Source organism: Callorhinus ursinus, unplaced genomic scaffold, assembly GCF_003265705.2.
Source record: "Callorhinus ursinus isolate GAN/ISIS: 27379988/994484 unplaced genomic scaffold, GSC_fseal_2.0 scaffold12, whole genome shotgun sequence".
NCBI classification, from domain to species: Eukaryota; Metazoa; Chordata; class Mammalia; order Carnivora; family Otariidae; genus Callorhinus; species Callorhinus ursinus.
In genome coordinates this window covers 19,950,859-19,974,403 of record NW_027397074.1, presented here as the reverse complement: position 1 = coordinate 19,974,403, position 23,545 = coordinate 19,950,859, and the positions used below count along the sequence as shown (strand labels likewise).

At 43.3% G+C, this 23,545-nt stretch overlaps 2 protein-coding genes across 7 annotated transcripts in view; one reads left to right on the top strand and one right to left on the bottom strand.

Annotated features, from left to right (window-relative positions):
* Nucleotides 1–21,834, top strand: part of LOC112824888 (protein lifeguard 1-like) — a 34,787-nt gene extending 12,953 nt beyond the window's left edge. For 2 of the 5 annotated variants that reach the window (XM_025872864.2, XM_025872866.2), the window contains exons 7-11: nucleotides 2,870–2,907; nucleotides 2,993–3,080; nucleotides 4,779–4,868; nucleotides 7,426–7,473; nucleotides 11,824–12,342. In XM_025872864.2, coding sequence (XP_025728649.1) covers nucleotides 2,870–2,907; nucleotides 2,993–3,080; nucleotides 4,779–4,868; nucleotides 7,426–7,473; nucleotides 11,824–11,982 — 423 coding nt within the window. In that variant the 3' untranslated portion in view covers nucleotides 11,983–12,342. Of the gene's footprint in view, nucleotides 1–2,869; nucleotides 2,908–2,992; nucleotides 3,081–4,778; nucleotides 4,869–5,198; nucleotides 5,324–7,425; nucleotides 7,474–11,823; nucleotides 12,343–21,217 lie in introns of those variants that run through there. The other 3 variants (XM_073898817.1, XM_073898816.1, XM_025872865.2) reach the window with 3 other exon arrangements.
* Nucleotides 21,835–22,007: 173 nt separating this feature from the next.
* Nucleotides 22,008–23,545, bottom strand: part of ANKIB1 (ankyrin repeat and IBR domain containing 1) — a 145,126-nt gene continuing 143,588 nt past the window's right edge. For both annotated transcript variants that reach the window (XM_073898808.1, XM_073898805.1), the window contains one exon: nucleotides 22,008–23,186. In XM_073898808.1, the coding sequence (XP_073754909.1) occupies nucleotides 23,133–23,186 (54 nt within the window). In that variant the 3' untranslated portion in view covers nucleotides 22,008–23,132. The remainder of the gene's footprint in view (nucleotides 23,187–23,545) is intronic.

The following is a 23,545-nucleotide window of genomic DNA, read 5'->3' as shown; positions in this document are numbered from 1 at the left end:
ATACAATCTAGTAATTCTACTTCTGAGTATTTACTCAAAAGAATGAAAACGCTAATTGAAAAAGATATATGCACCCCTATGTTTATTGCAGCATTATTTACAATAGCCAAGATATGGAAGCAACCTAAGTGTCCATTGATAGATGAATTGATAAAGAAGAGATGGTACATATATACAATGGAGTATTATTCAGCCATAAAAAGAATGAAATCTTGCCATTTGTGACAACATGGATGGACCTAGTGGGTAAGTGCAAAGTGAAATAAGTCGGACAAAGAAAGACAAATATCATATGATCTCACTTATATGTGGAATCCAGAAAACAAAACAAATGAACAAACAAAACAGAAACAGACTCATAAAGAGAACAGACCGGTGGTTGTGAGAGGTTGGGGGGGGCGGGGGAATAGGAGACACATGTGATGGGAGTTTGAGAGGTACAAATTTCCAGTTATAAATAAGTCACAGGGAATGTAGTCAATCCTGTCATGATAACTTTGTATGATGACAGATGATACCTCACTTATTGTGGTGAGCATCTTGTAATGTATATAATTGTCAAATCACTATGTTGTATACCTGATACTAATACAATATTGTATGTCAACTATACTTCAATTAAAAATTTAAAAAAATGCATCGTCCTACACCCTTGAGTGTGATAAGCCTGGATTTGGGTCTGTGCCTTCTGGTGGTCAAAGAGAGGAAGGACACATGCCAATGGCGAGATTCTCAGCATCCATATAGTGCAGTGTCCAGTGTGATTTCTATGTGGGGAAGAAGAGCTTCATCCCGAGGGGGGAGAAGACTAGCTCTCTGATGCTTACATGTGGGCATTTCCTTGGCTGCCAGAGCATTGAAAGGCCTTTCTTACCTGGCGTGGATACCCTGCTCATTGCTCAGGGGAGCACGTGGGTTCTCCCAGTTCCTGCAGAGACCACACTCAGGAAGGAGTGGGGGCTAAAAGCCAGACACAGAAAGATATTGGGAATCCTGGAGCATAGGCAATAGGGTGGGGAAGTTGTTTCCAAAAACTTCCGAATTTTTTATTTTAAAAATTTCCAAGAAAAAAAATTAAATAATTACAGGAGATCAAAGTTATTGGTCTCAAAAGAAGCTCTCATCTCTGAGGTTTTGTTGTGTATCCCAAAGCAGGTAACAGCTTAATATTATAGAGGGGCAAAGAATTAGTTATATCTTCTAGACTTTGTCTTCACTAAGATTAGGAAAAATATGGAGAAAACCATTTCAGAAAAGGAGTTGAGGGAAAATGAAAACACACACCGAAGACAGCTTTTGTTCCATAGCATTTAAGCCCCCGGAGCCCATGTTCTGCGCTCTTGAAGCCATTAGGTGGGTTTGACTTCTCATTCTCCTCTTGGAAAACTGAAAAGTGGTTTCCTGCTTTATTTTTAAGATTTTTGTTTATTTATTTATTTGGCAGAGAGGAAGACAGCGAGAGGGGGAACACAAGCAGGGGGAGTGGGAGAGGGAGCCAGAATCCTGGGATCATGACCTGAGCCGAAGGCAGATGCTTAAGGACTGAGCCACCCAGGCGCCCCAGGTTTCCCGCTTTAAATCTTTTCCTCCCCCTCCAACCTCTGTCTTCTTCCCATCATCCTCTCTCTCTGTCTCTCTCTCTCATACACACACACTTACGTGCTGCAAAAGATGGAGAAATATGCAGCAATCGAGCAAGTAGACGAAGAAAATCTTAAGAGGAAAGTTGGAAGCAAGCACATTTTTCAAATACCACGTGTACATGGAACAGATAGAGCTTCTTAAACCTATACTGGAAATAAAGACAGCTCTGGTAAATTTAACAAAGTAGAGAGTCATGCAGCTACTCACTGGGCTTGGGACACGCAGAGACGCAATCCAGGACTCTGGGGACCGCGGTCGTTCTCCTCTCCTATCCTGGATAACGTTGGCCAGCTGGAGAAGCTCAAAGCCGCTCTAGCAGTCCTCGCCCCGCGGTTAGGCTGCGTCTTCATTTTTACTCCCGGGCCCTAGCGGATTCTCTCCTGGCTCTTGCCGCGGACCAGAGGGTGAGCCAAGGCTCCGGACTTGCCTCTCGTGGAGGCGCCCTCCCAGCTGGGGAATGTCAGGCCCTTCAGCAACTGTTCACTGCTGTCGCACTCCACCTGTCTGCTGCTGGAGCCCGACTGTGCCCCTGGGGCCATCCTTGCTGCCTTCGTTGGGCTCCTCCTCTGGCTTGAGCGCCTCTCTCGCACACGGCCCCGCCCCGGCTGCGGCCAGCCCGTGGACACTGTCCCGCCTCGTGCAGCCCCAGTGCAGCCGGCTTCTGAGCCTGAGACCGGCACCTACAGGTGCAGCTCCACGCGCAGTGGAGAACTGCCCTCGAGCCCCATCCCCTCCATCCTCCTCCCTCTTCTGAGGTCTGAAGCTTTTAATTCCCACCCAAGCACTGTAGGAAGGGTCCGTACTGGGGCTGTTGGCAAAGCATCAGTGGAAATAGCATATCCTGCTTTGATAAAATTAGGATTCTGTGTGGTTGGCGCCGTGGGATTAACAGCAATATGGTCTAGAGAAACCTTTTATTACGGTTTCGATATTCCTATTGAATGCATCTTTAATTCCCTCAGTACGCTGAAAGTTACTCCTGCGTTCTAAGAATTTTTACTAATAGAAGAAGCTTATCAGTCTTGGGGGGAATGTTAGGAAAATGTTTAGTTCCACTATTTGTTTCCCGTAATTAATCTTCCCGGTAGTTTGCACGCTAGCGTTATTTGCACGTTATCCGCGCTCCCACTCGCTCCTGCCAAAAACACCCGCCCCTTAAACCATCTCCTCTGGCCTCTGCGCCTCGGGAATCGGGGTTCTGATTTACTGTGCATTTTGTTTTCAGACGGTTCTTCAAGGTCTGCTGCTCGGAGCCGTATCAGTGTAAGTCTTGGATACACATTTCCTTTTCCGTGCGTGCTTCTCCTTGTATGTGTATGTGAACAGTAATCACAGTCTCTGCTTTCAGTTTCTATAACGCTGAGGAAGTGTTATGGGCAACAGCTGCAACCGCTGTGGTGACGTTAGCCCTCACTCTGTTTGCTCTTCAAACAAAAGTATGTATCCCCGGAACCGACTCCCGTCGTAAGAGAGTGTGTGGATGTATGTTCCTTTGCCGCTGCTGACCCACTCTTTCCCCTCCTCCCTCCTGCTCACTGCTGTCCTGCGTGGCCTCCCCGCCTTCTGGAGTCTGACTTTGCTAGTAACCACGTTAAAAAGGCAAAAAAAAAAAAAAAAAAAAAGGACCAGGTGAAATTAATTTTAATCATATATTTTATTTAACCGGATATATGCAAGGGATTACCATTTCCGTAATCGTTAGAACAAACGTATTGAGCTATTTTACATCCTTTTTTGAACTAAAATTCAAATCCAGTGTGTGTTTTCAACTTCCAGCCCACTTCACTTGAGCCACCCTTCAGATGCCCACCAGCTGCAAGTATTGAATGCTCCGCTGCAAACTTTTTTTTTTTTTTTTAAGATTTTATTTGAGAGACAGTGAGAGAGGGAACACGAGCAGGGGGAGTGGGAGAGGGAGAAGCAGGCTCCCGGCTGAGTGGGGAGCCCGATGCGGGGCTCGATCCGAGGACCCTGGGATCATGAACTGAGCTGAAGGCAGACGCTTAACAACTGAGCCACCCAGGCGCCCCCAAACATTTTTTTAACCATCAGAATCACCTGGAGGGCTTGCGAAAACAGGTTCCTTGGGCTCCACCCTGGGGTGGCGGCTTCAGAAAGCCTGGGGCGTGGGCCCAGTAATTTGCATTGCACGGGCGATGCTGATGGTGCGGAACCACCCTTGGAGACCTAATACTTCAGATTACTCTCTTGGTGTGCACAGGGTAGGGAGTGAGGGGGGAAATAGAAGAAGTAGGAAAACGCTCTGACAAAATATCGGAGATTCAAGGGTCTTCTTTTGCTGCATAATCTTACTCAGGTCAGAAGATGATGTTCCCCTTCCTTTAAAAGAATCCTCATCTTTTGGGGGCACCTGGGTGGCTCAGTCAGACCTTAGGCTCAGGTCATGGTCCCAGGGTCCTGGGATCGAGTCCAGCATCCGGCTCCCTGCTCAGCGGGGAGCCTGCTTCTCCCTCTGCCTCTGCCTCTCCCCATGCCTGTGCTCTTTCTCTTTCTCTCTGACAAATGAAAATAAAACAAGAATCCTCATCTTTCCCAGGCTGATTTGGTCCCTTCCCTGATTTATTAAAAAGGCAAAACCAAAAAGCATATTAATAAATTTCAAAATTACAAAAGAATCATTAGCAATAATTTTTGAAAGCATAGTGTATCTTTATTAAAATATATGCAAACAAACACGGAAAATGTGCCCAGTTAATATTGGTCTATTTCATTCCATTACTGTATTCTATGCACAACACTTTTAAAGATACGAATAATTATGATCATACTATACATACAAATTTACATCCTATTCAGTGTACCTTTATTAGGGGAAACTTCATATAAATACAAAATAGAATAGTATAACGAACCCTCATGTATCCTTGGCTCCTGTGATTTCCTCCATACTCCGACCCACTCCTCCCCCCTGAAGCAAGTTCCAGTCAACAGCACACTTTTTAATGTAGCATTTTTCCGTGGTGGGGCAAATGGATTTCCATGGTTCTCAGAAATGTCCTGGGTAAATTATTAACAAACGGGTCAGTGTCTATCTATGGGTATAAAATGCATCTCTAAACATCCTGAAATTCCTTATAGATGATAACTGAGTTATTTTTGTGTTGTTTCCTCAGTGGGATTTCACCATGCTCAATGGAATGCTGTTTGTTTTACTCTTCGTACTTATTATCTATGGAATTCTCTTACTCTTCATACGATCATATGTAAGTGGGATCTCGTTTGGGAACCTCAGAGAATTGTTAGAAAGGTAGGGTGACGTGCCGGTTGTGTTGGCCTGGATCCTCTGAGAAGCAGACCCGAAATGGGTGAAGCACGCGAGGACTGAAACAGGAGAAATGTCTCCGGGAAGAAAGGGGCCGGGAAGCCGCTGGTGGCTGGAAGACCTGTCTGACCCCAGCAGCGTATCTGACACGCCAAGTGAAGGAGGGGGAAGGTGGGTGGTGGGAGCCTTCTAGAGAGGAAGTCAAGGCAGGTTCATCAAGGCCTTCAGGGGGCCCTTGAGCTAAAGTTGACTGTGCTCTTGTGTCTCCCAGGAAGGGCTCTGCTGCTCCCCAGTGACTGAGAAGAGGCAGCCCGGCCCCTCCCCGGAGCTGGAGGTCCGTGAGGCCTGTCCTTGTGGCTGCCCAGTGTGGTGTGGCTGGGGCACCAAGGACGCAAGGTGTGGGGCATGAAGACTGAGCTCCTTCTCTAGACCACAGATGCCTTTCCCTCAGAGGGTGTAGGGGGTGAACCTCCCCACGGGGCGGGTCAGACTCCGTCTCCTATCCTTAGGTGCTGCTTGTTTGAAGTGATAGGAGTGGAGACATGGGCTTTTTCAGACTTTCCCCGACAACAGCCTAGAGGAGGCTCCTTGTTTTCCAATTCCAGCTTGGCTCGCTTGCTTTCCTTCCTTTCTTCCTTTTATATCTTCATTGACTTCTTACTAGACATGAGCCTGTGGTTTTCACATAGGCATTACATTGAATTCTCATGACCTTCCTGAAAAGTACATAGGTCATCTACTCTATAGGTGAGAAAACAGGCCCAGAGAAATTAAATAATTCCTCCAAGTCCACACAGGGAGTACATGGTAGGGATGGGGTCAAAGCCCCATCTGTGTGACACCAGTGCCATGCCCTTTCCGGCACAGCGCACTGTCTGTGGGTGGAGGCTGCAGGGCGTGTGGGGAGGTAGAGGCATCGCGTCTGGGCCTGTGGCCTGGCTGTCATTGGCCCCTGTGTGGAGACAGGCAGCCGGGTCCGCTGAGGACTGGCCTGCGGCCTGTGACCTTTGGACTAAAGCCCTAAGGCCAGCTTGGCCCAACTGCTGAATCAAAGAGTTTCTTTGATAACAAGTGGACTTATTCAGCGATCTTCAAGACGTATAACCAGCAGTTCTGCCTGAATTGGTTTAGCTTTATGAATGACCGTAGAGACTTACAGCTAGGGAGATAGCATCTATATTTTATTTAATTTATTTTAATTTATGTTTAGCATCTATCTTTTAGAGATAAAAACTCAAAGATATCACAAAGATGTGCCTTAAAAGGCCACACAGCTCTCCAATTATTATCATGGATGGTAGCCCAGATATTGGTAGTAATAATCCAAATATTTATTAGGTTGGTTCTGTAGGTCTTTACAATACCATCTAGGTGCACTTAAGGAACTGTGTTTCCTACCAGATAGATGCACCCCAATTCCCACTGTAAACTTCCTTTCACAAATATCTACAATATATAATCTTACACACGTGTTTAAACGGAAGACTTTGACAGAACCTGGTTGTTAAGTATACATGCTTGTTTGACTTGGGCAATTTTGAATTCTTCAGACTTCAGTAATCAGGTGTTTTCTTACTATTAGCTCAGTCCAGAAACACTGCCCCTCCCACACTGTGTCACTGACTCCTGATTTATATCCTTCACCAAGAATCTTCCCTGGTTAGCAGAATGCTCTCTTTATCTAGGATGAGCTTTCTTGTCCTGAAAAGTGAATGGCATGATTTTTCTCATATGTTAGGCACCACCTCTTTATCCTCTCCCCTATGTAAAGCCAACCCCTTTGGCATTCAGATCAGTCCTGTATTCTGATCAGGGCTGTTTTGGTTGCACGGAACAGACTAGCTTGAGGCAAAGACCCAGGGGATGTTCATGGAACTCCTAGGTTGGAAGAAGCGACAAGATTCACAGAAATGGAAATCCCCTCCCCTTCCTCTCTTGGGCTGAGCTGACTGGCCAACTCTATTTGGCTATAGTAATAGCTCCAGCACTAGCTGATGATACAACAGCCTCAGAATTTCTGACTGGCCTGGTGCGTTTGTTTGATACCAGTCACCTATAAGGTTTCTGGTCAGTCAAGAGAGTCACTGCTGTGGGAGTGGATGTCTTCCATCTCTTGTCAATCAGCTCTAGCTAGGGTGCCGGAGGGTCACTATTTTTCCAGAGCGACCTGTTCCAAGAGCTGAGTGTAGGGGCAGGTGCTGGAGAAGGGCTATGTGATGGTGCAAAAAGTGAAACATATCCAGTATGTTCTACTTGCCCTACCATGCATGAGATGTTTAACACTTATTTGATAAAACTGATTTGGCAAGGGTGGTTTTCATTTGTTGGCTGAATGGAATGGAGTGGATGCTGTGGACCACGATGTTCAAAAAGATGAATTTCCCCACAGATTTGTCTTTCTGTAATATTGGGTCCTTATCTGGCAGCAGTGACCCAGGTGAGACCTTTCATTATTCTGAATCTTGTTCTTAACATAAAATTGTTTCTTCTCTTTGCAGTGGTTGCATCTGTTGTATGCTGGCCTTGGAACTATAATCTTCTCACTTGTAAGTCCATGTCTCCCTCGCTTTGACAAAGTGCATATGGTATCTGCATCAACAGTGCCCCTAAGCCTGTGCTAGCCCCAGAGTCTAGTAGAGTCAGGAATCTACTCAAAAACCCTCCAGGAGACTTCTCCCTCCTACGTCTCCCCCTCCTCCTTTCCCTCCTATGCTGCTTCTTTTTCTTTATAAAGACAATTTTTAGAGCACTTTTAGGTTCACAGCACAATGGAGAGGAAGGTAGGTACAGACGATCCCCCCCCGTGCCCCCACACATGAATGGCCTCCCCCCCGATCAACATCCCCCACGAGAGTGATACATTTGTTACACGATGAACCTACACGGACACATCACAATCACCTAGAGTTTATATCAGACTTCACTCCTGGTGTGGCACACTCTCTGGGTTTAGATAAATATATACTGACATGTTCCATCATTATGACATCACACAGAGTATTTTTTACTGCTCTAAAAATCCTTTGTGTTCCACCTTTTGATCCCCACCCCCCTAACTCCAACCCCTGGCAACCACTGATCTTTTTCCTGTTTCCAAATTTTGCCTTTTCTGGAATGTCGTATAGCGGAAGTCATCTAGTCTGTAGACTTTTCAGAACGGCTTCTTTCACTTAGTGATGTGCCCTTAAGGTCCGTGTGTCTCTTCGTGGCCAGACAGTTCATTTCTTCTTAGTGCTGAATAACATTCCATTTTCTACAGTGCCGCCATTCATGGCTCCGTCCACCTACTGAAGGGCATCTTATTTACTCCCACGTTTTGGCAATTTTGAATAAAGCTGCTATAAACATCCGTGTGCAGGTTTTTGTAAGTTTTCAACTCCTTTGGGTAGATACCAAGGAACATGATTGCTGGATTGGATGGTAAAAGTATGTTTCGTTTTATAAGAAACTTCCAAACTGTCTTCTAAAGTAATTTCACCGTTTTGCATTCCTGCCGGCAATGACTGAGAATTTGTTGCTCTACATCTTCACCAGCATTTGATGTTGTAAGTGTTCCAGAATCAGCCATCAGTGGTATCTGATTGTTTTTAATTTGTATTTCCTTTATGACATATGATGCAGAGTATCTACTAGTGGTGTTTATTTGCCACCTGTATATCTTCTGTGGTGAGGGGTCTCTTAAGTTCTTTGGCCCATTTTAAAATCAGATTGTTTGCTTATTGTTGAGTTTTAAGAGGGATTTTTTTTTGTATATTTTGCATAACAGTCCTGTATCAGATGTGTCTTTTTTTTTAAAGATTTTATTTGAGAGAGAGAGAGAGAGAGCATGAGAGGGGGGAGGGTCAGAGGGAGAAGCAGACTCCCCGCTGAGCAGGGAGCCCGATGTGGGACTCCATCCCAGGACTCCTGGATCATGACCTGAGCTGAAGGCAGTTGCTTAACCAACTGAGCCACCCAGGTGCCCCAGATGTGTCTTTTACAAATATTTTCTTCCTTCTATGTCTTGTTCTCTCATTCTCATGACCTTGTCTTTCACAGAGCAGGAGTTTTGAATTTTAATGATCTCCAGCTTATGCATTATTTCTTTCATGGGTTGTACATTTGGGGTCATATCTAAAAAGTCATCACCACACCCAAGTCATCTAGGTTTTCTCCTATGTCATCTTCTAGGAGTTTTATAGTTTTGTGTTCTACATTTAAGCCAGAGATCCATTTTGAGTTAATTCTTTGAAGGTGTAAGTTCTTTGTCTAGATTTGGGTTTTTTGCACATGGATGTCCAGTTGTTTGAACACCACTGGTTGAAGAGAATGTCTGTTCCATTGTCTCGCCCTTGCTCCTTTGTCAAAGATCAGTTGATTATATTTACGTGCATCTAGTTCTGAGCTCTTCAGTCTGTTCCAGTGATCTATTTGTCTCTTCTTTCACCAATACCACCCTGTCTTACTTACTGTAGCTTCATAATAAGTCTTGAAGTCAGGTAGCATCAGTCCTCCAACTTTGTTCTTCTCCTTCAGTATTGTGATGGCCATTCACACACACTTATTTAAAAAAAGAATGTAGTCATACTATATAGAATGTTCTGTCTTGCTGGTCCGATGGTAGTGGGTTCTCAGAACTTGTTAACACTAAAGTTGGTATACAACACCCCCCACAGCTAAATTTGGCCCTAAAAAAAAAAAAAAAGACTATACTGTCTTTGCTTTTTCACTTAAAAATAATGGTCTCCACATTTTAGCAGACATGGATTGAGTTCATTCTTTTTTAAAGGCTGCATGATATTCCATTTTATGCTTTTATCATGTCACGTATTTTAGGTTTTCTCTTTATTTATGTTTGGCATTTCCAAACATACCCGGAAGTAGAGAGAATGGAGTAATAAACTCCACACATTATCACCCAGCTTAAAAATATCCACATTTTGCTTCAGTGTGTTCCTTTTTGTTAGAATTATGTCCCATTTTCAAATGTCAGAAAAATTTAGACCAGGAGGCTAATGTTACATATGTACATTTCAGTTTTCTCACTCCTTCCGCTGATACGAAGAGAACTGACTTGTGCTCATTTTCCTTTACTCTTTTGCTCTCATCCTTTGCATATTGATGCCTGCTTTTATATCTCTTGTGTCCTGTTTTCAGTCATAGTTTGTTTCCATGCAAAAGTACATTGTTGTTTCTCTTTCTGGAGGCAGAACAAATACTTTTGTAGACTCAGACAGGTCTGCCCAACACTAAACAAATAATGGAAGAGGGAAATTGAAATTTTTTTCAGGGAGGTGGGGAGGGGATGGTTAACCATGAGAGCTGTAGGGGTGAGGCAGGGTGTTATCCCCAAATGCTCCTGGGGGTCTGAATCCCAGCTCATCTTACTCTCTCACTTCTGTCTGCTTTCAAAAACATTTCACCTGGGAGGTGCACTCCTAACCACCAAGACGTGTCTGTGAAATGATTAGAAGTTATTACCCTCGTATAAGAAGAAATAAGATAAAGTCAGGAGTTCTTGGAGGAGAGGAAGAGAGAAAGCGCTTCTCCATAGAAGTCAGGACGCCAGGTGATAAATGAAGGCTGGAAGCTCAGCTGCTGGGCAGCCCGTTTTCTAGGGTGACTAACTGTTCTGGTTCGCCCAGCACTGAGGGGTTTTCCAAGGACACACTGGAATGATTGGTCACCCTAGCTTATCCCCCGTCCCCCGAAGTTGCTGGAATCAGTCAGAGGGAGAGGGGAGCAGTGAGGAGAAGGGACTCAGTATCAAGGTGAGGCACTTGCTTTGGCATCCTGCCCAGCCTTGGGTTGGACTTCCTTCTCTGCCATTCGCCACAGTGTGATTTTCTCTTCTTGGAGGCTTAATCTCCCCTGCCTCCACCAGGTGGGTCACATTTTACATGAGATAATGTCTGTAATGAGCTGGCATGAAGCTACCCAGGAGTGCCCACTTCCTTTCCTCCTGCTCTGCTCTCCCTTCTTCCTTATCTCTCCCAGTCTGAGTGGCAACCGGGGCCCATGGAGAGCTGATACCAGAATCACTTGGGATGGGTCTTACTGAAGTGGATATTGTTGTAAACAAATTATTTTAAAGCATCCTTAAAATCCCTAGAATTCTCTATAGTGCCAGCGTTGATCTGTCTGGTGGGGCTCTGTGGCTCTGCCCCACAGCACTAGACTCAGTCTAGAGTCTGGATACAAAGAAGTGAGGGGCCCCTTGTTTCCTTTTCCTCCTCTAATGTGTACTGCTGCCCGGGGCTGCTCACCTGGCAACAAGCACAAGGGCAAGAGGGCTCCCTGACTTTTTTCTTGATGTTTTAGGAACTCCTAATTTTATCTACTGTAGCTGAGCTAAAACGTTTATTTTGGGAAATATTTAACCATATACAAACCCCATCTTCCCCTCCTTCTATTTTGGAAATATCGACAGCATTGTAAAACCATCCCAATGTCAAGGTTTGAAAAACACTATCATCCAAAGTCCCAGGAATTCAGAATTATTGCTGTGTGTGAATCTAAATGTCAGGGACCGTCTTTATCTTCGTTCTTTGTTCAGCAAGAACGTGTGGGGAAATCACAAATACAGGGAATTTTGTAGTTGATCTCTGTGTCCAGTTGTTCCACCTGGTCCACCTCATTGGCTAAAGGCCCAAAGGTTTCCGCATTTGGAAAGCAAAAGGAGGCTTATGGACTTGGTGCCACTGTCATCAGGAGGATCGAGCACTTGCTGTAATAGATAGAAGACGCACTTGGGGACAGAGTGAATGGTTGAGGCTGTAAAAAGAACATATATAGCCACAAATTGACTTTCTGCAATATATTTGCTGATGCTAAAATATTTTTTCCAGGTAATTTAGGATACCTACTTGATAGAAATGTACAATTTAGGTAGCCAATTCTTCTTTCTTTTCTTTAAGTACTTGGTGATGGATGTACAGCTCATGGTGGGAGGGCGCCACCATCACTCTGATCTGGACCCTGAAGAGTACGTTTTTGCTGCCCTGAACATCTACTTGGATATCATCAACCTCTTCCTTTTTATTTTGCAACTGATTGGACTGGGACGGTTGTCATAGGGCCAAGACTGGTTCATGTTGAAAAGAGGGAAGGAGGGATGGCTGTGACATGTTGCCTGGCTCAGACATGTGGGGGTTACCTCACTTCATTAGCCTTTTAATACAAAAAAATATTTAAAAATACTTTTTTTTTTTTTTGTCAAACGAAACCAAGCATTCAGTAGATGATAGCTGTAGCTATGATATTTTTAGTTCCATTGTCACATTGCAAAACTTTCTGGGGGACACTTCTGATTTTCATAAATTCAAAAGATGAGTATCATTTTTACACACTAATAAACATTGGCAAGATGTCCATAACACTGTTGAAGTGTTCCAGGCAGTCTTTAAAGCTGTGAACAACATCTCTGTACATGAATAAATTTGATTACAGAAACCTATATTTACCCGTTCTCTTTTCTTGGACATTCTGTGGACATTCTTGAATATTTTGGCATCTGACTTTTTTTTTTTTTTAAGAGTAAGATAAACTAAAGAATTCTGCCTTTTCCCTGTATTCCAGGGTCAGACTGGAGAGAATAATAGCATCCACCTAGTAGGGGTTACAGAGAATTAACAGAGTTAATGTACCTCAAGGGCTCAGGATAGAGTGTTAGCTATATTGTCAGTCTCACCTATATTTCTGGGCTTAACTCAGCGACCACCTCCTCTGGTTGTCTGGAACAATGAAGAAAATGATCTTAATTGTGATAAAATACTCATAACAAAATTTACCATCTTAACTATTTTTAAGTGTATAGCTCAGTAGTGTTAAGTACATTCACGGTATTGTGCAACCAATCTCCAAAATGTTTTCATCTTGCAAAACTGAAACTCCGTACCCATTGATCAACAAGAAGTCTCATAACATTTTCCATGACTTATTTATTTATACACATCTTATATAACTGGTTTGATTATGTTCCTGGAGGTCATAGATTAGACAGATCTTTATATCCCTCCCGGAGTCTCATACCTTGTTGGTGTGAGATGCCTGATGAGAAAATTCTCACTGAGATATATAAGTTCAACTTTCAAATCCATGCAAAGGAACCTATGGCTACATCCTTGCCTCACCTGTTTCTAATTCCACGTGTTGGTCCAGCCAGTCTCTGGTGCTTGCCCCAGCGGGAAGCATGTAAGTCATGTCTGCAGGGTGAGCGAAGGCACGAGGCAGGCCTTTGGTGTGCTTCAGGTGGTTCAGGGAGGGAGCTGGAGAGAAGAGGTTAATGTAGAGGGATAGTTATGCCAGATGATGGAGGACCTCAACTTTCAGGCTCAAGATTTCAGACCATCTTGTAGGCATAAGATTTTGATTGCAGTATCATGGTGAAGGCACTGCTGTAGGAGAATTAGTCTGGTCATTGTGGGTGGGTTAGGGTAGAGAAGGGAGGTATTAGAGAGGAAGGCTGTATCAGAGCTAATGCAATCACATACAGTGAAGGCACTCTAAGAACAGACCTGGGATGATAAATGGGGTAGAATGAGTCAATCATATGTGATCGTGATAATGGACAAAAAAGGCTGATGGAAGTGGATGTCTGATTGGATGACTCCTCAGGGTAGGGGAGAAATAGGGTGTCCCATATTTACTGTGGGTAATTGTCACTTACTAAAATAAAGCCATCTTAAGAAAGAGGGAAATGGCTTGGGGAGTTGTGATATGACAAAAGGTTTAGATATTTTGAATACGTAGAAACAGGAAATGTGAATCTGGCAGTTTCAAGAGCTGAAGCTTGGGGCTAGAGGTAACTGGGGACCATCACAGGCGAGAAGTGAGGCAGGGAGAATGGATGAAACAGTCAGGAATGACATACGTAGGGGAGTCCAAAGACCAAATTCCAGAAATACCAGTAATTAGTAGATGGAAGGAAAAAAAAGAATATGGGTCATGAAAACAACAGTGAGAGGGTAACATTACGGAGGCTGGCAGAGCCTTTCAGGAAAGCACTGGTGAGATGTGGCTATAATTCACTTAGGGCTGTGATGTCTCAGAACATTAAGAACACACAACACTGTTTCATTAAATCTACACCCAAAAGTCAAGCAAGTCACAATAAAAGCAAGAACAAGCCCAGTGGATTTGACAATGACTGGATCACTGATTTGGAGGGACAGAGAGGACCGAGTCCAGACTTCACGGAGGCAGGAACGGTTATCGTGGCAGGGGAGGCCAGACCCCAAGAGGGAAGTCTGGTTGCTTCACCTCTGGAAGGAGAGAAACGGCAGAGGCAGGCAAAGGGGGGACATTTTTTACTTTTTGGTTTTCCACTCTCCAGGACAGGGGACATTTGGGGCATGTTTGAAGGCGGAAGGAATTGAAGGTACGAGAAATGGAGAAAAATCCTAGTGAGTAGGGACAGGAAGAGCCCCAGGGCCCTTTCTTCCAAAACTGGAGAGAGGGATTGGAACATGTACCTGTGGCAACCTCTTTTGAAATGGGGGGGAGATGTGAAGCAGAGGAAGTAGGGTCTGCAGAGGCCATGCTGCAGAGATCAGGACTCAGAGAACAGCAGAGGAGGAGGTTTGATCTGGCTGCCAAGGGTTGTGCATGCGGGAGTCAGCCTGAGAGGACTGGGAAAACTTCCTCATTTATCGAAAGTATTCGAGAAAAGAAGGCTGTGAATAAGGCAGATGAACTTTTCCAAATAGACACAATCAAGAGCAAAGAGTTCTAGTTTGGGAAACTTTCCAATAACAGTGGATTATAATTCTGTGATGACTGCAGATCATAATAGCATAATTCTTTCATCATCAATCTGAAATGGATCAGTTAGCCAGCAGTTTAGATTTAGGCGAGTGTTGTCTGTACAATTTTTTTTTTAAGATTTTATTTATTTATTTGCCAGAGACACAGCGAGAGAGGGAACACAAGCAGGGGGGTGGGAGAGGGAGAAGCAGGGAGCCCGATGCAGGGCTCGATCCCAGGACCCTGGGATCATGACCTGAGCCGAAGGCAGACGCTGAACTCCTGAGCTACCCAGGCGCCTCAGTGTACAGTCTGTTTTTGATGCTATGGCATTGCAAATTAGACAAATAGAATAAAATAAAATAGAATCTGATTGAAAAATCAAGGCTGTGGGAATAAAAACTTACTGTGAAAGGAAGTTTGATTCCTTCCATTGAAGAGGTTAGTCTTGGTCCTCCGGAGGTCCAAAGTTAATCATAAATTAGGCTAACATGTAATTGAAGTGAACCTGACTGGGCAAAATAATTTGCAAATACCACCTGTTTTCTGCTGGGGCCAGACATTTGTCTTGCAGCTTTTCTAGGATTCCTTGCCATCCTAACCACTGCTTTAGAAAGTTTCTGCCATTTCCTTGTCTCCTAAAGGAAAACCAGGTGCCAGTAGGGACAAATTTTGAGTGAGTTGAACCTTCAACGTGCAATTCTGAAATTCTTAGTGCGGGTGTATGTTTCTCAAATTGCTGCAAGCCAAGCCCCAGACACCTAGAAGACCCTTGCCCATCCTCCCGTCTTTTTCCTAAATTGTAGCCAATTGGAGAGATGTGGAACTGAGGAGAACCTGGAGGTAACAGTGGACTTTAATTTCAGTTAGAATCTCCAGGGGTTTGCTGAGCCAAATTCCTTTACCTTCTTTCCAGTGATTCTGATTCAAAAAGCTACCACTTGTACAAAGGGAGGTAGGTTACTGACATGAGATTAACCTGTTACTGCCACAGAAGTTAAGAGATGCCCAATATGGGGAGAGCTTCACTGGAGAAAGAAAACAGACTGAGCCTAGATCAGAAACTATACAGTAAACCAACAACAAGCACGGAAAAACTTTGAACTGGATCTTGAGCAAAATGAAGATTAAAGGCCATACCATATAAAGGAATCTTATGGAGATGGGGTTGGGGGGAAAGCAAGCCTGCTTTGGAGAAGGGTCTTACAGGGAAAATATTATCAAGGTATTAAATGCCCTGGCACCGTCTCCTAATACAAACATTATACATATGGACAGTTCATTTATACCAGAGTTCAGCAAACTAAGGCCCCTGAACCAAATCTAGTTTGTTTTTATATTAGAACACACCACAGCCATTCATTTACTTATTGTCTATGAATGGTTTTGTGCTCCAACAGCAGAATGGAATAGTAGCCACAGAGACTGTGTGGCCTGCAAAGTCTAAAATATTTACCAGCTGGATTTTTACAGAAAAGGTTGCTAACCCATCATTTACATGATTAAAATGTTAAGATCCTAATAGATGAATTGACAAGCACAGCGTGTTTGAAGTAATGTTATTGAAGTATAAAAGCTATCATAAATTGCTTTGGGAAGGTATGTTTTTGTTAACTACCAGATACGCATAGTTGAATTTTTGAGATTTCTGCTATGTATAATATATACATGCAGGGAATGCTTCTATATATTCTCTCTTACAAATATAGCACCTGGCAAGTGTAGGAAATTTTTGGTTTCAAGTTCTACAGAATTGACTCTATAGAAATCACTATAATACTTTATAATAATACAGTATAATTACTGTATGTAAATTCTATCTCAAGCAATCTATTTGCTCCCAGGGAAGCCTTTTGAGTCTGAACGCCTTCAGTATCTGGCATGCCAACGAGAAGGGGCTATTTCCAGCATGAATGAATTGTGCAGGGGGGAATTAGATGGTCTCTTCTGGTCTCTCTAGAATGATTTACCATAAAGCTTCATTTCTAGATTTAACTGAATTTACAGATCTCAAGTAAGATATTTGAATTTTAAGTACAAGCACTACAGTCACATACACCTGACTTTTTGGTAACCTGTTATTTCAGATTAGCCCCTACCTCCATAGTAGAGTTTCTTATTGGGTTTATAATCTCTGATTACTTACCGGCAAAGTCCTGAAGATGAGCGTAACTTCTGAAATATGAGCAAGTAGAAGAGAAAGGGACTTTAAAATCTGGGAGGACCCTCTAAAGCTCCTGGGTCTGGATACATTAACAAACATTGCCATGTGTGTACCTGACAAAGGCTTTGATACCAGAGTCCTGGTGAATTAATTCCATAAAAGAAGAAAATTCAGCTGGGAAGCTTGAGGTTTTGCATACTCTCCTGGCATCGAGAAAACCTTCCTGTATATAACAGGGACATGCTGGCTGATTTCATTCTTAAGTTTCTGCTGTCCCAGCACCACATCAGGCATTTCCATTGTCTGGGCAATGTTCTCAACCACACACAGCCTATTGAGAGTCTACTGTATCTGCCGTTACATAGCAGTGACTTGATTAAAAGAAATTCTAATACATCCATGGCAATCTTTTTACTTCTGCATTTAGTAAGGACTCTAAGCCACACCTCTAGGCATCAGTCTATCTGATGAGATTAATTTATTACCAATATTAGAAATTTGTCTTTTGAGGGGCATCTGGATGGCTCAGTCGGTTAAGCAAGCGTCTGCCTTTGGCTCAGGTCATGATCCCAGGGTCCTGGGATCAAGCTCCGCATTGGGTTCTCTGCTCTGCCAGAGGCCTGCTTCTCCCTCTCCCACTCCCCCTGCTTGTGTTCCCACTCTTGTTGTGTCTCTTTATTTATTTGACAGAGAGAGAGAGCACAAGCAGAGGGAACAGTAAAGGGAGAAGCAGGGTCCCTGCTGAGCAGGGAGCCCATTGCGGGGCTTGATCCCAGGACCCTGGGACCATGACCTGAGCCGAAAGCAGAAGCTCAATGACTGAGCCACCCAGGCGCCCCAAGAAATTTGTCTTTTGAGAAGGGTCCCCCGTTTGAAAATCTGTCAGGAGTGGCCTCAAATCCAGTGATATGCAGCACCTTTGTACATCAACTTTGGATGTCCACAACAGGGTCGTGGAAGCTTACAGGAAAAGAAACAGGAGAATCCATAGAATTCAGGTTATACTTTCTATAATGCCCACAAATATGGGGCAATCTGTAATTTACTTTTTACTTCTGTTCTTATATTATCCCAAACGGGTATTCCCTCCTCTAGCTCTAGACGAGTTTCTTTTTTTTTTTTTTTTAAAGATTTTATTTATTTATTTGAGAGAGAGAGAGAATGAGAGATAGAAAGCACGAGAGGGAAGAGGGTCAGAGGGAGAAGCAGACTCCCCGCTGAGCAGGAAGCCCGATGTGGGACTCGATCCCAGGACTCCAGGATCATGACCTGAGCCGAAGGCAGTCGCTTAACCAACTGAGCCACCCAGGCGCCCTCTAGACGAGTTTCGATGAGCACACATATCTATCTAATACAAAAGGGCCTTGGTGAAACTACTCATGTTAAAGGCTATTATTTCACAGTTAGCCTTGTTCTTTTTAAAATCAGTATGCCCCCTGGCACTCAGAGGCTCAAAAGAACATCAATGGCCAAAATGTCCATGGCATATACTTGACACTACCGTCAAGAACAAATGTTGGCAGTTTCAGTATATTTACTTAATCAAAGTCTTTGAAACAAAGCCACTGCTGAAGATCTCATCGATGGTTCCCAAGTTGCAGCTCATAATGCACTAAGATAACCTTTTATCTGATTTTTGCTCTAAAGATGCAGTCAGCAAACCATAGCTCGCATGCCAAATTTGGCCTGCTATCTTTCTTTTTAACTTTTTATTTTGAAATAATTACAGATTCACAGGAAATTACAAAGAAAATGTAGAGAGGTCCTGTGTACTCTTTACCCAGTTTCCCCCAATGGTTCTTATATAAGGTACAGTATCAGAACCAGGAAACTGACATTAGTACAATGTGTATGCGTAGTTCTATGTGATTTTACCACACGTGTAGATTCATGTAGACAGCGTCACCAAGACAGACCATTCCATCACCACAAAGATGTCCCTTGTGCAACCCCTTTATAGCCACACACCACTCCCTGCTCCCCACCATCCCTAACCCCTGATAATCACTCATTGTTTGCATCTCTCTTGTCATTTCAAAAAATGTTACATGTATGGAATCATACGGTAGGTGACATTTTGAAACTGGCTTTCTTCACTCAGCACAATGCCTTTGAGATCCATTCCAGTTGTTGACCGTCGTGTCAGTTGTTCATTCCCTTTCACTGCTGAGTAGCATTCCACTGCATGGGGAGACCACAGTTAGCCATTCCTCTAATTAGAGGACATTCTGGTGGATTCCAGTTTTTGGTTTCTACAAATAAAGCTGCTATGAATAACTATGTTATTCAGATTTTTCTGTGGACATGTTTTTCACTTTCCTTCCAGGAGTGCAAGTGCTGGGACCTATGGTAAGTGGATGCTTGGTTCTTAAAGAAACTACCCAACTATTTTCCAGGGTGGCTGTGCCATCATGTTCCCACCAGTGGTACCCGGGTGATCCAGTTTCTCTGCATGTTTACCAGCATTTGATGTTGATACTGTTTATTTTAGCCAGTTGTATAGGCACGGACTGTGTCTTACTGTGATTTTAATTTGTATTTCCTGGTGGATAGTGGTGTTGAACTTTTCGCGTGCTCATTTGGTAGCCACGTATCTTTTTCGGCAAAATGTTTCTTCATGTCTTTTGTCCATTTTATGCTGGATTGTCTTTTTACTGCTGAGTTTTGAGAGTTCTTTATATATTCTAGATACATGGTCTGCAAATCTTCTCAGTCTGCAGCTTTTCACCTTCACAGGGATCTCTTGCAAAGTGCTAAATTTTGATGAAGTCCAGTTTATCAATGTTTTCTTTTATGGATCATACTTTTGGTATCAAGTGGGAGAATTTTTTGCTTAATCTGGATCATGAAGATTTTCTACTATTTTTTTCCTGAAAGTTTTATATTTACATTTAAATTTGTGATCCATTTTAAATTTTATGTGAAGTGTGAGGTTTAGGTAGACGTTCATAATTTCGTCCATTTCAAAACCAATTATTCCAGCACCATTTATTGAAAAAACTATCCTTCCTCTATTTATTGTTTTGGTACCTTTGTCAAAGTCAGTTGATGGTATCTGTATGGGGTTGTTTTTGATTCTCCATCTTCTATATATCTATGTGTCTATCCTTCCCCCAGTATCACAGTCTTGACTACTGAAGTCTTGAAATTGAGAATGATTCCTTCCACTTAATTTTTCCTTTTCAAAGTAGTTTTTAGCTTTTTAGCTATTTTAGTTTTTTTGCCTTTCCATAGAAATTTTAGAATTGTGTTATCTATAGTTTTTAAGGAAATTTTGCTGGGACTTGGTAGAAATTGCTGACAAGCAATTGAAACAAGTACAGGCATTCTATGAACTGAGACCCCCACTAAGCCAGTGACTTTGCTTCAGGCAGTGAAGTTGGGCTCAAAATATCTCCTGAAGGGGTAGCTACTAATTTTTTTTTAAAAGATTTTATTTATTTATTTGAGAGAGAGAGAATGAGAGATAGAGAGCACGAGAGGGAAGAAGAGGGTCAGAGGGAAGCAGACTCCCTGCCGAGCAGGGAGCCCGATGTGGGACTCGATCCCGGGACTCCAGGATCATGACCCGAGCCGAAGGCAGTCGCCCAACCGACTGAGCCACCCAGGCGCCCGCTACTAATTTTTTTCATGTAAAATTGAGATACTTATGCTATAGTCAGGTTAGTCGCGCTCTCAAATATACCTCTTCTAACATTGTTTCTATTTGACTTGCAAGGCCTGATGGGCCCAGGTTAATTAGATTCTAAGTACAGTTGACTCACTCCAAATTGGAGATGTCATACCAGTGAGTCACAAGGCCTCCATGGGTCAGGCATTCAGTTTCAAACAAAAGCCTAGGAGCTGGTTAACAGTGGAATTTCCCCAAAATGGGTGTACTTGGTGGCTGCATCAGACAGGTGGCAATGTTGTGCTGGGAAATGGCCCTAAGTACTTAAACCAAAGGAGTGCATTCCCTTTCTCCTCCTGGGTTCTTTATTGTTTCCAGCGGACCACTGGAGAGGGGAGGACAAGGAGGCTAATTGGGGAGTGATTTATGTGTCCCTGTCACTTCTCTACATATGGCAGTCCCTGAAAGGGAGAAACCCCATGAAAATTATGAGATGGGTACTTCTGGGCACATAACACATCAGTTCCAATAGACATTCGGTTTTGGAAGTTGTGACATTATATTGAATCACCCAAAGGGCCTCATTCACAAGGGAAGCCTGCCTTCTCTGCTGCGGAGCTCATCCAAATGCCTTTCCCAACAGAAGTATAGAATGTGTGAGTCAGGAGCTACAGCAGGTGGCATATAGGTGCCAGATTCTGCTACCCCCAACCATGAGGGTTGGAAACCTGAGGAGGTGCGGGAGGCTAGCCTGTGGAGAGAGAACTTAACTGTTGGCTTTTTTCTCCTTTAGCCCTTTGCTCCAGAGTCAGTGCCCCAACTACCTCTCCCGTGGCAGTGGTGATGCCCGTCAGCATCCAGAAAGAACCAGGGCCCAGGGGCTTTTCTTCTCTACACCCACCCAGCAGTCTTTGGCACCACCGTCACTCCAGTACTGAGCACCTTGTCATCATTGCCAGCTGCGAGGGCCACCTGTCCTGCATGCACTTTTGCATGGGAACAGTGCCACGATTGCTTGCAGCCCAACCAAATCAACTTCTAAAGTTTTTGGTCCACCCAAAGCTCTCAATCAAAAAGCAAGGTTCTTACCACTGATACTATTTATTTTATGTTTGGGGACTCCTTGATTCAGGAACTATATCTGCCTTTCGGATAGTCACAGGAATTGCTGATCCCTTGTCATGAAAATATTCCTTCCTCTGCCTGCCTGCAGAAGTCACCAACCATCAAGGCACCATTTGGGCAGTTTGTTTCAATCTTAGCTTTTCTGGCTAAGCCTTTAAATATTAGCTGAACTTCTGTTCAGTAGTAAGTAGGACAGTGGGAACCCTTACTCTCCCCCAACCCCTCATCTATCATTTGGAGGAGAGAGTTCACTACCAGATAGATTCCAGGGAGTCTCGTATTCCCAAATCTGACCCATGGTTCCTCTTCCAGAAAAATCATTTCTCTGTCAGCATTCCATCCCCATTGCCAAAGCTGTCAGGTCTGGGATTTGATTTTTACCCTATCAGTAAGAACCAGTAAGTAAGCTGGCCTGTCACGGTATCATGGATGCTGACAGAAGACACAAGACTCTTGGGTCAGAGGCCAAGGATTTTATTTAGCATTCATGACACAGCCTGCAGAATGAACATCGGCATGTTTGTGGCAGTTCCCCTTGTCCCTAGTTCCACAGGGGCAATGCAATGGGCCCGGATGGATGCCAAGCATGCAGCTGAGGAACACTGAGGGTGAGGAGTCCACTGCTTTTACAGCATACCTGCTCCCTGTCCTCAAGGTTACTAATTGCATAAATCCTGAGAAATACCCAGGTAAAACTGTCTTTAGGCTTTGCAGTCTTGGGACACCCAGCAAAGTGTGTGGGCGCAGAAGAGGTGCAAGAGAACTGGACTGTCTTGTCGGACAATTAGCCTTTCCTATATTGTGTTCTGTTTGTCCTTTCATGTATGTATCTCTCACTCTGTAAACTGATGCCTTGTGCAGGCGAGGCCCTTGTGCAATAGCTGGCTACAAAATGATATACAGCCCAATCTAGAATATCTTCAAACTATAGTTTCAAAGACTGAAGAAGGATAAGTCCTTCAAAATTCGCCCACCACTCACATTTTGTCAGCCATCTGTCAGTCCTAAGTGGAACAGAGAACTAAAGAAAACTTTTCTGGCCCACCTTTCTTTAAGAACTAAGTTCTTTAGGAACTGCTGTTCCTAAAATAAGGATGGCCACTCAATAATCTAGAAAGAGCCACTTCTATTTTTCTAGAAAGAATTATACTATTGTGGTGAGAGGATGACGGCTGACAAGGCAGTAACATACTGTTGCTAAGGAGAAGACCCAGTGATTATCCCGATGGCCCAATGCTGAGATAATACCACTCAGCCCCAGTGCAGAGCACATGACAATTTTTTTTCCTATGGAGTTTTTATTTCAGCCTTAAAAAAACTCCCCAAATTTGTTACTTAGATTCCAAGATTTTACTCTTCAGAGACACACTAACTATAACTTTTAAGATTACAAGCAAACTTCGGTAAGTCTCAGGTTTTAATTCATGACAGGTAAACAACAATATTTGAGGACTAAAAGAACAAAAATGAGATCAGTGGCTGCAGTAAACATTTGAAGAATAATTCAGCAGATGGACATTAGTGGTTAAGCTTTAGATCCACACAATGAAAAGCATAAATACAATGACATGACTAAGTGGTTCTCACCCGCAGACTCCACGAAACCGGAACTTCAGATGCAAAGGCTGTTTCGGTAACTGAGAAGGGACAGAATAATAAAATGATAGTGTTTCTATTCATATGGCATACAAATTTTTCCTGTCCTAAGCAATTTTACAAAATACCTTAAAATTCTTTTTCTGTGTGTTTCTATTGGAGATTTCAAGGAAAAATCGTAACACTTTTCTCCTGAAAGCTACGGTGATGCAAATAAAAGGAGCAGTGAAGTCACAATGGTTTTAACACATTGTCATGCAGTGTTTTGGAGTTTATCTTGGGGGTATAAAATAGGAAGTGGGCTAGTGTAAAAAAATATTAGGCACTAATCAATTACATGTCAGAACCAAATTAATCCCATTATATTGGAGGGAATTTAATTTGAAGAAAATCAGCTTCC